This window comes from Bidens hawaiensis, unplaced genomic scaffold (assembly GCF_021521415.1).
Source record: "Bidens hawaiensis isolate Kalapana, Puna unplaced genomic scaffold, B.hawaiensis_p1.1 tig00419464_1, whole genome shotgun sequence".
NCBI classification, from domain to species: domain Eukaryota; kingdom Viridiplantae; phylum Streptophyta; class Magnoliopsida; order Asterales; family Asteraceae; genus Bidens; species Bidens hawaiensis.
In genome coordinates this window covers 297,928-315,389 of record NW_027504872.1, presented here as the reverse complement: position 1 = coordinate 315,389, position 17,462 = coordinate 297,928, and the positions used below count along the sequence as shown (strand labels likewise).

The window sequence follows — 17,462 nt, the reverse complement described above, 5'->3', positions numbered from 1 at the left end:
AAATTTTCTTTGGTCCAGTGTTTTTCACTCAAGTTGCCCGGGTTCGATCCTTGGCCCCTTCCAACCACCATTTTATAAATAAGAATAAATATTTTAACTTTTTTAACAGAATTAACAAACTCAAGTCCCGGATCGATAATCAAACACCAACTAAACGAATAACTCTCGTTTATATGAATCAGAAAATATAACTCAAAAAACTGATTACAACTTTATCAAACCCTAACTCGGTTTGACTCTTGGTGAACCCTTACTCGGTTACATCTCGTGTGTGTCTCTAGATGAACCCTACTCGGTTACATCTCACACAACACCCTATAATGTCTAACCATAACATGGTTTATATAGGACTAACCTAACTTGCTAGCCAAGACATTACCTAATATAATTACAATACAATTAGGAAACATAACGTAATTAGGAAACATAACCAACTATGACCGACTTGTCATCCTTGGTCCCTCAAGTTCACCGACTTGTGACTTGGAGTCCAAAATTACTTCCAACACAAACTCTTTTTGTTACATTTAATGAATTTTGTTTATCGTGATTTATGTTTATGAATTTATTAGAAGTGTCACAGACATCAACCCTAACTCACATCCACTTAAAATCGTGTAACACGAATACGACATGGTTAATATGTTTATATTAACGAGTCAAACGGATTGGTGGCTATAATATAGTTGTAAAGGCATTGAAATGTCATAGGCAAGTTGGGGTGGACCTTTATAAATATTATTTTAACTTTAAACGGATTGTTAGTTCGACGAGTTTTGAACTGATTTATAAAAGTTTAATATCTGATTCCTATTCCTATCTAAACATCATAAACATTTATATTCTGTTTCTCTTACTATATATCTCCATCACTATATTTTATTCTAGTACTTATGTGGCTCTGTATCTGGATTAGTTTTGTACACAACATTCATGTAGATGAAATTTATGCATAGCATTGTGATCAAATGGTGATTCATTCCATGGGTTATATCTTAACTGTCGGGTTGCGATTTTTGTCGATTACCAACACGAGAATCAACCGTTTAATAACTGCTAGATAAGATGAGATTTTTAAACATATTACCATTATCCAAATAAAATCATTGGTTGACTAGATTCTGTTTGATTTCTAGGTTTATTTAAAATTGTGTCATTATCATAAGTCTTATAATTATAATGCTCAAAATGTGATTAAACAAATACTTAACATAATTTTATAAAAGTAATCCGGGCAAAACATTGTTTCACGCCAACCAAATCCCGCTTTGATCAACTATCAGTAAAGAAAGGGCCCGCCAATACCCTGTTAACCAACAACCTTCAACGGTCATTTTTGCATGAACCAACATTGTGATCATCATAAAAGATGAATACTTGTACAGAAACAACACACAACAATACAAACTACAAATTTTGTATTTGAAAATAAGCTTTGAAATCTTCACTTGAAATCATCTAGCCGGCTGTCCATCAGATAAAACAAGATCCAATAGCTGTGAAAACACGTAACTTAAATACACAATCTTTCCTTGTTCCTAACAATATTAAAGATCGTAGGCCCGTCGCCACAAATAAAGGATGCCCGAAGGAATGAACTCAAACTAGGCTGCAGGCTACTTCTATAAGAACAACTTCAACTTCAACTTCAACTTTCATGGTGTGATTTTTACTATCCTTTTTTTTTTGTTTTCGGTGTCTACTATTAATGAACACAAATTTAGAGTAATGTTGTAATAATAACTAGTGCATTAATAATCTTTTAGCAAAAGTTAATAATAAAATGTAACTTACCATAAAGAGGAAACTGCGGTTTTTATCCCTGTGATTTGTCCAAATCTGCAGTTTTAGTCCAATAGTTTCAAATTTGCGATTTTCGTCCATGTGGTTTCATTTCACTTGCAATTAAACCCCGAATCAACTAACACCGCTAAGTTTGGTCGTTAAATCCATCAGCGTGCACCTCACATGAGGGACAATTTTGTCATTTTTCTCCCCAAATAAACCCCGGCCTAATTCGCAAGCCCTCTCACGTGAAGGGCTGGGGTTTATTTGGGGAGAAAAAGGACAAAATTGTCCCTCATGTGAGGTGCATGCAGATGGGTTTAACGACCAGACTTAACGGGGTTAGCAGGTTCGGGTTTAATTGCAAGTGAAATGAAACCACAGAGACGAAAATTGCAAATTTGAAACTATTGGACTAAAACCGTATATTTAAACAAACCACAGGAACGAAAACCGCAGTTTACTCTACCGTAAATGATAAATCTACCATATTGCAGTTTATACAAGTTAGAACAACAACATGTCTAAAGGAGTACAAACATTAATGGTAATTCATGATGCATCAAGGAACGATGGTTTAAGTTCGGTCATATCGGCCTTTGAAAGTTTACCGGTTAGACCAGGGGACGAGCTCACACTCCTTGTAGTTATTCACCATCCTAGTCCATGTGTGCAACATTTCATTCATCATTACAATTTTAAAAACTTAATGTAACATTTTAAAATGTCTAAAAAACTTACTCTATGTAGCGAAAACCAAGAGTAAAGACGATGAACATATGAGGGAAGAGTATTGTAAACGCGAGGATGTGATCCGGTTGTCTACCATTTGCGCAGACGAAAAGGTTGTTAACCGATTTTCTATTTAAACATGATTTTATATTCGTTAAACGAAGTTAAAAACATGCATTTTTCAGATAAAATTCTACGTCGACGTGCAAGTTGGATCTTCGGTAAAGAAAGTTGCAGTAGAAGTTGCAAAAAGTTTAAGTGTGACATGTGTGGTACTTGAGAGGTACATGAAAGTAAACTTCTAATGATATTATTCAAATTTATAACCAACTAATAATAATAACCTTAGTTTTATTATTTTCTTCAGGCAGATGAAGAAAGACAGAAAATACTTTATGGAGAAGCTGACATGTGGCATACTAAGGATGAAACGTGACGGAACAATCGAAAAGCTTAGAGGGCTGATAACGATCGATGACAAGAAGCAAAAACTGGTTAAAAGGACTGCAAGTAGTGATCATGTTTCTCATGTAACTTATGGTGAAATGATACCCGTAATGTCAAAACAAGAACTTTCACAAAAGAGTGAGTAACTAACTAATTTTAGCTTGGGTCAACATTAGTCAAGTAAAGTATTTAATCTTACGTATATGACCCGTTAGCTATAGAATATAGTTCAACTTAAGGGTGACAAATATCAGGTTTTGGGTTGGCATATCTGACTCGTTTTGCCATCTTTTTTTTTTATTATTTTTATTTTGAGAAAATTATCATTTGCCTTCCTGGAAAATATGGTCGCAAGACTCTTTGACCACTGAAAATTATTTTGCGAAGGTTGTGCCCTTATATAACTCGGGCGGGCTTTTTTGGCTCCTTCCGTCAGTTGACCGTCAGTTTTTACGTTTTTACCCCTAAGCCTTTAAATCAGTTTAACAATGGTTTTGGATGCTTATTTTTAAACTGAATTAAAGGCTTAGGGGTAAAAACGTAATATCAACATTTTTTAACAGGTCAACGCTTGGTCAACTGACGGAAGGAGCCAAAAAAGCCCGCCCGAGTTATATATGGGCACAACCTTCGCAAAATAATTTTCAGTGGTCGAAGGGTCTCGCGACCATAATTTCCAGGATGGCAAATGATAATTTATTTTTATTTTTTTTTTGTTTCAGCAGAAACTTCAAATGCTCAAAAAGCAACAACTTTACATAAACCAGAAGGCGGATATTCATGTTACCGGTCATCTGCATCAATGGTATCAACCTCAAGCTTCACAACTTCCGACGTTTCATCCGCATCAATAATATCCACCACAAGCTTCACAGCTTCTGAAGTTTCAAGCTGCACAGACGCAAGAAACTTGTCCACTGCAGACGAATATTTTAAAAACACACAACCCACAAATATTATTCTTGAAAGTAAACATCAAACCGATGTAGAATCATTCGACGAAGAAGGTGTTCAAGAACAAGACGGTTTTGAATATTCTGTTTGTTCGGTTTGTGAAAACAAACGTCCCAATGTTCGGTTAAAGCAAGACTTCACTTACGCCGAGCTGCTGCAAGCTACTAACGGTTTCTCTGAAGAGAAGTATTTATCAGAAGGGGGGTTCGGTTCTGTTTACGAAGGAACATTAAGATGCGGGTTAAAAGTTGCTGTTAAACAACATAAAGATGTGAGTTCTCAAGGTGAGAAGGAGTTTAAATCTGAAGTTAAGGTACTAAGTAAAGCAAGACACGAGAATTTAGTCATGTTGTTGGGATCATGTTCGGAAGGAACACATAGGCTGCTTGTTTACGAGTTTGTGTGCAACGGTTCATTAGATCAACACTTATCAAGTAAGAATTAAAATATATATATGTGTGTGTGTGTGTGTGTGTGTGTGTGTGTGTATATAGGATGAGTATCATTACAGAACTCATAAATTATTTAAGAACTTAAAGGAACTCTTAATAACTAACGTTTTTTATAAAAAAATTTATATGTTAATGTTATTTGAGTGTAGGTTTATCACTTTTTATATCTATATATATGATTACAGTTATGAAAATTAGTTAGTACACGTATCTAAACTTTTTTTACATATATGTAAATTTGTTATTACATAAATTTTTACACATATGTAAACTTATGATTTATATATGTAATAAAAAATTTATATATAAAATATAGTAAAACTAGTCTCAAACAATGTTAATATATGAAAAAAAAATTAAAAAATGTTTGATTGTATTGAGTTCCTAGATGTTCTTAACTTTTTTGGAGTTCTGAAAGGATACCTACTATATATATGTGATAGGTGAATGTATAAATGAGTAATGACATTTTATTATAATATGCAGGCCATGAACTTACTTGGGACAAACGAATAAAAATTGCACTCGGAGCAGCAAGAGGGTTAGATTATCTTCACAGTATAAACATTATACACAGAGACATGAGGCCGAATAATATTCTTGTAACACATGACTACAAAGCACTGGTAACGAAACGTTTCACAAAATAATAAGATTTTACAAGTCATGTATTGAGTAACTTATTGTTTAATGTAAATCAGCTAGGTGATTTTGGTCTAGCAAGAACGGTATGTGTTGATACTGATGAAACTGGTGTGGTTGGGACCCTTGGATATGTAGCACCCGAGTATGCAGAGTGTGGGAAAGTGTCGACAAAGACGGATGTTTATTCATTTGGTGTCGTTTTATTACAGCTTATTACAGGATGCAGGACAAGAGATGACAAATTTGGAGATAAAACTTTAGTGGAATGGGTAAGGCACGGGGTTAGTTAGTTAATATCAAATTTATCGATTTATAAAGTTTGAAACTTGAAATTGTATTTGCAGGCAAGACCGCTTCTTGAAGACAAGAATTATCCGCTTCTAATCGATGAGAAGATTCTTGATTCACATGATGTTCATGTCTTCCAGCTTTATCTTATGGTAAAATTAGCGGAAGGTTGTCTTAAGAAAGATCATGCCAAAAGAGAGACAATGGAAGATGTAAGTTTTGATGTGACTCGTTTTCTTATAATGATTAAATTTTCGATAAATTATGTATAGTTTGTTGTGAACTAATTTTTAGTTAAATTGATTCATAATGATAATTCAGGTTGTGCAGGAGTTAGAATGCATTAAGAATGGAACTACACGGTACGTAGAAGCAAAGCAATGTTAAACCAATTGAAATAAACTGGTTTAGAGCCACGCTGAACTTAGATGGTTGGATATCCGAATCTGTACGTATATGCTTCATCGTGAAATATATTCGAATGTGACATCCACATGAATGTGTTATTGGACCATAATATTTATCAAAACTACCATGGCAAATTCACTCAAAACAAAATACTATATAAAATCCAGTAATTACTAGCATTAGGTTCTAATTTGTTTCAAGGGTTTTAACTCTGGTTTTGATTACATATTGTAAAGAAACATAAACAGTTTTCAATGTATGTTATACTAACATTTATAAGGAGACAATACACAACTATACACAAAAATACTTAAGACTCCGATCCCCTTCAAATGCTGCGTTTCCCATATCAAATGCGTCGAAGCGAAGCAAGTCTTTTTTCCAGATCATCAATATCGTTTGACACAGAGCTGCACATTACAAATACAAATTATTTACAAAAAAAAAAACGAAATAAAACGAGTAGAATAAAACCTCAATAATTGATATTCGTGTATGTTTGACTACGAGACAAAATATATGTTTAGCGAGGTTATTTATTTATATGAAAGTGAACTGTCATTTAGGCAATATGCAAAATAGCAATATGTTTATGGTTTTGTCATTAAAAAAAGAAACATGTAACTATGCAAAAGAGTAATTTTACTTCAAAACATAATAACAATTATTATTATTATTATTATTATTGTTGTTGTTGTTGTTGTTGTTATAAACTTGTGTTTTCTTGTGCATAGGTGCAAGTAGGGGTGAATATGGTAAAAAGTTAACTAATTGGCATACCTGGGGACAGTATTGTCAACTTTCTTGGGTCCGAGACGGCCTTTTGGTGCAGAAGATAACTGTAAAAAGAATGTTATTAGAAAGTTGTACCAATAAACATTTTGTCCATTTTCTTGAAAAAAAAATCATATTTGCGTGTAGAAAAACCGTATTATATTCAACTTGCGGAACTAACCTGTGACGCGATGCCTACACCAATCTCATCAAGCACCTACACAACACGTAGGCCAAAAAAGTTAAAGTTTTTATCAAGAGATGCTAAAATTAAAAATTTGAAAACATAATTGCATAATAATATCTACCTGGTTTGTAAGCTCCTCTGTTTCCTCTTCGGCTTCATCTTTGTCTAAGGTTTCATCGATGGATTCAGACATCATCTCAATCTGTTAACAAATAAGTAACAATTAGTTGCAGCTGATAGAAACTTATTAATGTGACTTCAAAACTGCAATGGTAAGATATTCATATGCATATAATGTAATGAAATTTACCGTCATATCCAGCTGCGCTGACTCCTTCTGGAAATTCTTGATAACTTTAGCTTGTTTTGCAGGGGCCATTTCCTGTAAACAAAATTAAAAAAAAAACATCAATACCAAATTAGATAGAAGCTACCTTTGTGACGGTTAAATCTTTTAAGTTATACCTTGTTCATGGCAACCATTGCTTTTGTTGCACCTTTCATTCCTGTAGAGATAGATGTGTTGGCATAAAGAGCCTGCAAAAACAACTCAAAAGTTAGTAACCATGCTATACCAATATATTATTTTTATATAGTCATACCTGTGTATGAGTTGCTACGCCTCTAATCTGTGCACGGCTCCCCTGCAAATTTGTTATTTGTTGTCGAAGACGAACAAGCTGGCGAGCTAATATCTTGGTGGCAGCCTAACCATATTCATTAAAAAAGTAATCTTTATGTTCTATAAATGATATCATAGTAGTAAAAGATGCAAAAACCAGAAGATGCGCTAACCTCATTCCCAATTTTAGCTGTTTTTTTAATCTCTGCAACTAATTTCCTCTCCTGAGATACAAATCGTGTGTGAACTTTAATGAAGGTAAAAAGAAATCATATGTAGCATAAGAATGTTATAAATACCTCCATTTGTAAGGATGCGATTTCACGCTCAATACCTGCAATTTAATTAAGTCAAGCTTGATCAAGAGAAAAAAGAAATATATATGTTTGAAAATATAATGTTAGAAAATATGAAAAATGGAATCAAATTAGAATATAGACGCACGCTAGCATTTATCTATAAGCATAGGTAAAAAAATCCTAATTAAAATGGGAATTATAAAAGTTAAGATTTAGCTATAGTACATGCTCCCTATTATCTATAACACTCCTCAAGTTGGTTCATATATGTCAAACATACCCGAATTTACTACATACTACATAAAAGTGACGAATGAAACCTATGTGCTAGTGAGTAGATAGATTGGTGTCGTGTTTATCTCAGACAGTCCAAATGAAAATTTTGCTAATAGATTTATAATTTCGTTGTAACAATTGGATGAGTTAAACATGAACCTAGTTACAAACATGTGAAAGTTGAAGTAGTGAAAGAAAATATTACTACCAAATCAACCTATAAGCATACACCTAGCATTACGCCCTAGAAACAAATAGTTGCATTTAAAATTTATCTTAATATGTGGTAAAAGTTTAACTTACTAATGACTTATGGTACTTGGAGACTGGCATAAAAAACTATGTATCTTTCTTTATTCTATCATCCCCTATTGTATTCCTACTGTTAAAACACATGTAGTAACTACATATTCTACTGACATAAAAACAAAAGAAACTATAAAAAGAAATGAACTTTACCACGTGTGGCGACAGCCATTTCTCTTTTGCTTTCCCTCAGTGCATCTGCAAATCGAATACAAAACGAAGCAATTCGTCATCAAATCAAAAGATAACTGTTTGACCATTTTAAAAAACACAACACAAGAGAATCTTTAACTAAAATACTGCAAAAATGAATCAAGCATTCCCAGAATAAACATGTTAATAGCTACAAAAAATGAACATAACCTTCCAACCCATATCAGAGTCAATTAGGCACTTAAAATATTAAATTTTAACCTAAATTAGGCAACTTTAACCTAAACCCATATACTTTGAGAAAGGGGGTAAAGGACTAAAAGCTCCAATTTGAAAGTGTAAATTCGTCTTAAAGTAACTAAATTAAGCAGCTTTAACCTAAACCCATCTTGAATTAAGAAGATTCAAGACTGTAATTAGTTTACATTTGCCAAATCTTGAAACTTTTAACAAATAAATTGAGCATAAACCTAAACCCATCTCAAATTTCCAAGATTCAAGACTATAATTAGTTTACATTTGCCAAATCTTGAACTATAACAGAAAAAATTAAAAAAAGGTAGAGAAATTATAGCAAAATATAAACTTAATCTTTAACCTAAACCACCTAAATTAAGTAAATTAAGCAACTTTAACCTGAACCCATCTCAAACTTTCAAGATTCAAGACTATAATTAGTTTACATTTAAGAAAGCTTGAAACTTTTACATCAAAATTGAACATAATCATTCCGGCCCATAATAATCTTTCACCTAACTTAAGTAAATTAAGCAACTTTAACCTAAACCCATCTCAAAATTTCAAGAATCAAGACTATAATTAGGTTACATTTCGAAAATCTTAAAACTTTTAACAGATAAATTGAACATAATCATTCTGACACATAATAATCTTTAACCTAAAATAAGTAAATTAAGCAACTTTAACCTAAACCCATCTCAAAATTTCAAGATTCAAGACTGTAATTAGTTTACATTTACCAAATCTTGAAACTTTAACATAAAAATTAAACAAAAAGCAGATAACTTTAAGCAAGAAATGGAAAAATGAAAGAACCTTTGGGTGAAGTCTTCTTCTTGAAGAGGTTCATGGTTGCAGGCTGAGCAGCAGATCTGGAACAGATGATGAAGAAGTAACTGGGGTTTGGAGTGGTGTGTGGCTGGTTACTTTAACAGGGTCGGCGGCCATGTAGCCGTTGCAGTTTGTGAAATTACTTTAATGCCCATGATTGCCAAGACTCCACTATGGGACAAATTGCTGTTTCCATTGACCATGTTTATTGGGGTGTCAATTTTGAGAATGAGTTCATGTGAAAAGAATATTGATAGTCGGTAAAAGTATGATAAGTTAGGTTGAGGGGTGTGGAGCGCGAGAGGGGGCGCGTGAGCCCATCCGCTCGCGCCCCGGGGCGCCAGCACCACACCACCGAGGCGCGAGAGGGGCGCGAGAGGGGCGCGAGCACGCAGACCAAGGCAGGCGCAAGAGGGCTAGCGGGAGAAAATAGGCGTAAAGTTGGCCTGGGAATGCGTGAAGAGCCGTTGGGGCTTAGAAATAGAGCCGTTGGCTCTTTATTTTTATTAAAAAAAAATTAACCTTAAACCTATGCTAATGTGTGTAGTTTTATGTTCTTGTTCTTAAGTTTTTTTTACAAAAGGATTGTTAAATATGTCTACCCAATTTTTTATTAAGTTACACTTTCCCTCCTGCAAGTTTTAGTTTTATAAAAGTTAACCTTAAACCTATGCTAATGTGTGTAGTTTTATGTTCTTGTTCTTAAGTTTTTTTTACAAAAGGATTGTTAAATATGTCTACTTAAAAAAAAACTACATGTCAATATTTTTAAGACTAAAATTGTGATGAATGTTTTGGATTTTTGATTATAATGTATGTTTTTTTAGTTTCTAAGCCGTTGGGGCTTAGAAATAGAGCCGTTAGATATTAATGTGTTTTTTTAATTAATGTGTGTTTTTTTAAATAATTTATGAGTTTTTTTAATAATACGTTTTTTTAATACATTTATAAAAAAAAAAAAAAAAAAACCGCTCGCGCCCCTGCTCGCGCCCCTCCACACCAGGGCCAGGGGCGCGAGCGGGGGCTCCAACACCCATCTTATCAAGTTTCTCTCTCTGCCACACGTCACAATATTATTGGCTGGAGCCCCCACTCGCGCCCCCTCTCGCGCCCCCCACCCCTCAGCCTTATTTAAGTCTAGGTTGTTTTTTAGAAGATTGATTAAAGTAATCATATAAAACTATTTCTAAAAATACATATTATCATGTATCTAAGTTCTACGAGGTTGTCGGTTTAAAACTTGAGCCCATTCGGATTTTTATCACCGTGTGTTAAACAAGAGAGTTCTACTTTTATGGTGGCACAATGAGTGTCAGGTGGCAACTAGCGGTCTGGTTTCCCAGAAGAGTGCCCAAGCAAAACTTTAAAGTCAGTGTGGGCTCGGTTAAGGCAAATTAGTCTGACCAGAGTGCGGCAATGGGGCTCTCCAAATTTAGAAAGTACAGTGACCAACACACAAGAAAGTCATGGTTCCAAAAAGAATAAAAATTCTAAGGCCCTCCGTAGTGGACGTTATCTATGCCCCCCCCCCAGAAAAAAAAAACTCGGGAACACCACTCTCTTGACGTTTTGGGGCGTTTTCATCTTCAAAAAAGTCTCCAGGCGTTATGAAGGTGGGGCCAAGGAGAATTTTGAGTCAATTTCGTCTCATTTTGTAATCTGAGATACGTGTTGTTGATTTTGATGACTTATTTGTTAAAATACAATGAAACAATGTATGTAGATTCGCGAATTGACTCTCGCATGAGATGATGACAACTCAGATGAACTAGTTGTTCGACAATGATTGCGGTTTACAAGAATCTTGTTTCTATAAGGTTTCATATAATTTTTTATACAAAAAAGAGATATTTGGAAGGATTATGTATTAAAAGTTTGAAACCTAAATGCCAAAAATGAAAGTGGAGGGTTGTATATATAGAGCAAATGCACCCTTTGAACTTGTTGAGTTTCTAGTATGGTACACTTTTGAACAAGCACGATATTTACTTGCCAACCTAAAAGGTCATTATTGTTCATTTTTCTGTTTGAATTGGTCACTGTTATGCGAGTTGTGGCATCAATTTGTCGTCTTTCGGTCCAAAATGGTAAAGGTTGCTCTCAAGTGGATCGTGATGACGCTAGTGTGCGGAGTGCTAAGCGCATAATAATAAAACACCACATTTACACCCCTCCTCGGTTAAGACGTGGGTGCGAAAGGGTGTGTTAGCCATTTTGAGCCCACATGTTTGTTATTACAAATGAACTAAGAACGCTGGCATATTGTCACTTATACAGTAGAAACTCGATAAATTTGTCACACCCTCAAAATCCACTAACGGAGTTTTACCGTCAGAGGGTGTGAACTAACAGGATCGGAATCATCAGTTATAATCAAACCATAAAATAAAGTTTCAAAAACCATGAAAACGTTTACGAGTAATTAAATGCGGAAGCGTAAAAACCTTTAATCAAAAGTTGCGTCACGCAGGACGACTTAAAACCAATGATAACCGTTAAAAATAAGTTTGCATAATAAAAGCGTTTTCAATCAATGCATGTTCCTAAACCGCGCGTCCGCCTCGGCTACCTGAGAATAACATACTAAAAGTGTCAACACAAGGTTGGTGAGTTCACAAATTATATAAAAATAAATCGTTTAGCGTTTGCGTTCAGCGTTTTGCGTTACAGCGTTACAGCGTTTTGCGTTACAGCGTTACCAGATAGTGTTATGTCAATTATATATCTATAGGTAGCTAGCCTATAAAGCAAGTATTACTAAGTGTTCGACACCGAAGCTGACTCGTTTATTAAGTGCCTTGTCACCAGGTCCTCCAGACCATGGTACGTGTTAGCCAAAATTACACCCGCTCGACTTCCAGTCGAGTTTAGCGTTGAGTGGGGTTTGTCAAACCCAGTAGTACTACTCAACAGTGACTCGCTATTCTAAATATTAACCGGTTCGATGTGTAGGACTTCAAATGTTTCGTTTGCCACTTAGCCTTTACAAGTGATATATAATTTATAACAAAATCTTAAATGCGTTGTGGAGTATGTTATCTCCCCCAAGTGAAAAGCGTTTGAAAACAGTTTAAAGAGGGGAAAGTGAAACTCACTGTTTGCGAAGAAATTCCCAAATTAAATCACCAAGATGCGCGTCACAGAAAAACTATCTCTAGCGTTCTAAAACAACAAAGAGATTTTTCTAAGTGTCGGAATATTATCGAGTCTCTAGACCCGGCACATAATACCTATGCACATAACATGTTTCGTGTTTCGTTTGTGAATCGTGTGTGACTTTAACAAGAGTATTTGTGATACATTACATATGCAAGCAATCATATACGTGTCGTGTATTCATAAAGTACATCACTAGCAGTTACTCCCCGTAAGGGCAATTTGGTCAACTCATAACAATTAACTAACAACTATTCCCCACGAGGGCAATTTGGTCAAAACACAACAACAAATTAGCAAGTATCATGTTTCATGCATTTTCACAAAACTCAGCAGCTAGTTTCACCGAGACAGAAATTCTACTTAAAAGATTGTACTATTCCACCGATCATAGCATCTCAATTAATTTACCAAAAATCATCACAAAAGCATATATGTCTTAGGTTTCCAGAACATATTTTAGTATATTTTTATTCCACATAGTTTTCTCACAATCATCAAATCATTACAGCAAACTCATAACAGTCAAATTCATGCGCAACAGAATGTTGTTTGCAATTCCCGTTAAACGAAAAATCCAATAAATGCAAGACCACTTGGGCTAGGTTCCTAACTCAATGAGTCAACTTCCAGAAGTGGAACCAACCCAATTGGTCTCGTAGTTCATGAGATACAACATTTACAAAACAACCTAACAGCAGGTCTAACAGCTCAGCTTTGCACAACGTTTTTGTAAAATCATAAAAGTTAACTTCTACTTGTCCAAAAATTACAAGTTTATATTCTTTAGAAACTAGACTCAACCTAGTTTACTGTAGTACCAATAATCTCAACCAATTTTCACATTTACACTTCGTTACAGTCACTTAAACATCAAATACACATTCTGTCCAGAAACTGTTTGCATCCAAACTCAACATAATAACAATCTATGAACTATCATGCATTCATATAACCCTCTAGACTCCATAAACACTATCCATGCACATCAATTTCACATTACATACAAGATTAGGGTTTTTGTTTGAACTCAAATCAAAGACACAACAGTCAACATGTTACAATATCAATTCTACTTATCAAATCATTACTCAATCAACAACAATCATATTGATTACATGTATTCATGAAATCGGCAGCTTAGGGTTTACAATTAACCCAACAAACATCAAAATCAAGTAACAAGGATGTATAGGATAATCAATTATACCTTCCTAGCACCTAGTTCTTCAATCAAAGGCTTGATTTGATGATTGTATGTGTGTGTATAGTGGACGGCAGCCAAGGAGAGCCAAGGGAGTGGGCTGATCGGTTTTGGTGTGGGGAAGAATAATAATAAGTTAGGGTTTTATTATTAGTATTATTTATAATAATCTATGTTACACTTTGGCCCCTCCACTTCTAAGTATTACTTTTCCTAGCTTAAACTAACTTGTTTACATCTTGAGTTAACGTTTATAACCATGTTATCACATAACACATAAGTCTAACACATAATTATCACATAATTACTGTTTTAACGTTTTTCGTTTATTCATCAATCGTTTGCGTCAACTCGTTTGCGTTTCGGTGCAACTCCCGAAAGACTACACATGTAGTAAGTGTTAAGCGTCATTTAAACCCTAGTTTAAATGTAATGAAGTGTGCGTTATAGATTCAGTGATCTTAAGTTTGAATTGACGGAGTTGAGTTAACGGAGTTAACCTGAAATTGACGATTGTCACAAAATTAATACTCGATTATTTAATAAACTCTCTAAGATAATATTTTTTGCCGGTCCCGACTCGGGGATAGGGTGCTAAATTAATAATTCGCTAAATTATAAGATAATACATTTTTGATAATTTCTTTAGACCCCATATAAAATAAAATTAATAATTCCTTATATATGGCATATTACATGAATGATTTTTGAAGGTTTCTTGAAAAATGACTCAATTGTCTTTTGTTTTTTGTTGAAATCAATTTCCCCTTGAATCTCGTCTCTAATTTTCCTTAGCATGGTAAGAACTTTTGGTGTTGTTTTCTCATAGCTCAACAAGAAATTGTATGATTTGTTTGTATTAACCTGTTTTGATCTTGTATTTATATAGAAAATATTTTTAATGTCCATAAAGTGTTACATTGAACACAAGAAGCATAATAAGGTGGGAGATTGGAGGTTTCTTTCAAATTGAGCCGTTCATTTGATATACATGCATTGTATAATTAAGTGGAAGCTTGAAAGGTGTTTGTAAACTAAGTATTCTACTATAAAATATAAATTAATAAAATACTAATTAATATATAAATTAATAATTATTAATTTATCGATTAATTAATAACTCTTTTAATTAATAAATTTTGGTGGTCCCAAGTGTATTATTTTATAGAGTTTCCACTGTAAATCCTTAAAACGATTTACCAACTTTTATGCGGGACTAGGGTGCACAAGCCGGTTTAAAACTCAAAACCGGTTCGGTTAGGTCAACAAAAGTCAAACCGGTTTATGATTGGTTTCGGTTCGGGTTGAAACCGGTTTCTTGACCAGGTACGATCGATTTCGGTTCGGGTTTTGGCTGGTTTCGGTTTGGAAACGGTTTTGGGGGAGAAAATTACAACCCGTTCCAAACCGACGATTTCAATCGGTTCCAAACCAGTTCGGTTTCAGTTCAGTTTTCGGGTCAGTTTTCGGGTCAGTTCAGTTAACCGGTTTATTTGCCCACCTCTATACGGGACAACAAAAACAAACAACTTTCAGGTATTTTCCTTGTATTTTCTAAAACTCAAAACACGCTTTAACTCCTTTAAAAGTATAATTTTTCAACAATCGTCCACCATTTCAAAATAAACTCACTTTTATAAATAAGTAAATTAGACAGTACCTAACCATAGTAGAGTAATGTACAAGTTTAATGTCATTGTTGTTTAATCCATACAATAATTTAAAAGGTTTAGAAACTTTATTATCTTGTCCTATATTATGACAACTTCACGTTGTTCCATATATACTCTTTTCACTAATTCACCATTTAACATGTTGTCTTAGACATTCGTTTGGTGAATCGTGGGTCTATAAAAGGATGCTAAACCAATTTTGACTAATAAATGTGGACGACAAGCGTGTATGTTTCAAAGAAATGAAGAGCATTCCACGAAAGTTTTGTTTCAAATGTGTCCATTGGAGAATATGATAGCCTTTTGTAAATTCGTATGGATCACTTTTGGATTTCCTAGGGCTTGCTTGTGTTTTTGCATTGGTTATGCAATTGTGTTTCAAAATTTAATCCACCGTTCAAGTTAGATTGGTTGTACCTAGTTCCGTCTTTGCTTACCATGCCTTAGTTAATCATCTATGTTTGGCATTTTGCCAATTAAAGGACGTGTTTACAATAGGTAAGAGATGTAACTTTTAGCTAAATTATAAAGATAGAGATTTTAATATGAGCTCTTCAAATCCTTATATAGATATCAATACCTTTAAGTACTGATCGAGCCTTAGAACTTTTCAATGTGTCATCCATTCTTCTTATTTTTTCTACAATATGTCTCATATGTAACATTCACTTTGAAATTGGTACTTACCAAAACCAATAAACATTACATGGACAAGTTATGTTTATTATCATGATATGAACTTATCTTTTATGTTGTTGTCTATGTATATAAATTTCCCAAATTTTAGGAAAGATAAGATTGGAATTATTAGTTTAATAAAATAAATCTCATTTGATATAAGGTCTTGCCCTATTAGTGATAGGTCATTACTCATTAGCTCTAACACAATCAACTTAGGTAAATATAACATCGACAATAATACATGTCGTGTTCTTTTAACTTTGTTCACAAAAGGTTCACAACTTTACATGTTGGTCCCTGAAACTCTGTTTTTATTTAAACTATCGTTACCAAAATTTCACATATTTACTTGTTAACTCCTCAACTTTTGAAACATAAATTTTAATCACAAAACTTCTAGCCTTTCAACTTTAACTACAAAAGTTTTATACTATAAAATAAAAACTTTCAGACTTTCAACTTTCGACACAAAAATTTTAGAAACTTTTGTATTATCAACTTTGGGAACAAAACATTTACCCGTAATGAACCGAAATGATGCCGACTGACTGCAGATGAAAATACTTCTTAGACCATCCGCTATGGGCTTGGTGGGGGCGATTTTTTGGGCGCCGAGGGCGGCAAACACCGCAGTGGGGCGTAGTTCGAGGGTGGGCGCCAACAATCCGATCGTTGCGTTAACCGGCGCGGATGAAAGAATTTGGTGGGGCCCCTCTCAACAGCTCTCTCCATCTCTCTCACACACACATACATACATATGCACACATATATATATATAATATAATTATATATAAACGAAAACATAAAAATCTTACGTGTCGCAATGTGGTCGCTTCCCTTTTTTTTGGAGTCACCAGATTTGCTTGATTTTTAAATGAAGACTTCTCATCCATTTGACCCGAATTCATGGGTATGGGTCTTACCAAACTCAGATATTCCTTAAACGGGTTATAACATCTCATTAAATTAAAAATTATCCTCACCAAATTATTGATGTAAAAATTTTATAAAATAGGATATACTAAAAATTAATATCTTATTTATTTTAAAAAAGATATATATATTATTTAAATTAAAAAACCAATTTTATAGTAAAAAAAATAAACGGGTCTTGGGTCTCATCAAACCATAAGTATATTATTAACTTTCATACATATTATTTATAATTAAAAAACCAATTTTATAGTAAAATAAATACACGGGTTTGGGTCTCATCAAAACCATATAGCTTTTAAATCGGGTTATAACATATCATTTATTTGTGAAACAATTTATCACCAAACCATAAGTATATTAATAACTTTCATACAATAAAAAAATATAAACTCAAAATATAATAAATATTAAAA

The 17,462-nt window shown here is 33.9% G+C and overlaps 2 protein-coding genes across 2 annotated transcripts; one reads left to right on the top strand and one right to left on the bottom strand.

Moving 5' to 3' along the window:
* Window positions 1-2,696: 2,696 nt before the first annotated feature.
* LOC143609005 (putative serine/threonine-protein kinase PBL21) lies at window positions 2,697-5,690 on the top strand (the record flags this gene model as incomplete). The annotated part of the gene is made up of 7 exons (XM_077083883.1): window positions 2,697-2,800; window positions 2,885-3,102; window positions 3,690-4,361; window positions 4,857-4,996; window positions 5,072-5,284; window positions 5,360-5,569; window positions 5,625-5,690. Coding segments are annotated over 7 exons (1,623 nt in total), but the record flags the coding sequence as incomplete, so codon positions are not given.
* Window positions 5,691-5,857: 167 nt separating this feature from the next.
* LOC143608961 (vacuolar protein sorting-associated protein 2 homolog 2-like) lies at window positions 5,858-9,672 on the bottom strand. Its single transcript, XM_077083848.1, has 11 exons — window positions 9,385-9,672; window positions 8,329-8,373; window positions 7,594-7,628; window positions 7,468-7,518; window positions 7,275-7,379; window positions 7,138-7,209; window positions 6,983-7,054; window positions 6,794-6,874; window positions 6,667-6,702; window positions 6,492-6,550; window positions 5,858-6,121 (listed from the first exon to the last, which is right to left on the bottom strand). Exons 1-11 carry the CDS (start codon window positions 9,416-9,418, stop codon window positions 6,061-6,063), a joined length of 651 nt encoding a protein of 216 aa, XP_076939963.1. The 5' UTR covers window positions 9,419-9,672; the 3' UTR covers window positions 5,858-6,060.
* Between the last annotated feature and the right edge of the window lie 7,790 nt (window positions 9,673-17,462).

Excerpts from the sequence above, each read along its gene's own strand:
- LOC143608961 (XM_077083848.1), bottom strand. The coding sequence starts at position 9,418 with ATGAACCTCTTCAAGAAGAAGACTTCACCCAAAG. Across the intron at positions 8,374-9,384 it reads GAAGAAGACTTCACCCAAAG|ATGCACTGAGGGAAAGCAAA; the intron begins GTTCTTTCATTT and ends TTCGATTTGCAG. Across the intron at positions 7,519-7,593 it reads TCGCATCCTTACAAATGGAG|GAGAGGAAATTAGTTGCAGA; the intron begins GTATTTATAACA and ends TTTGTATCTCAG.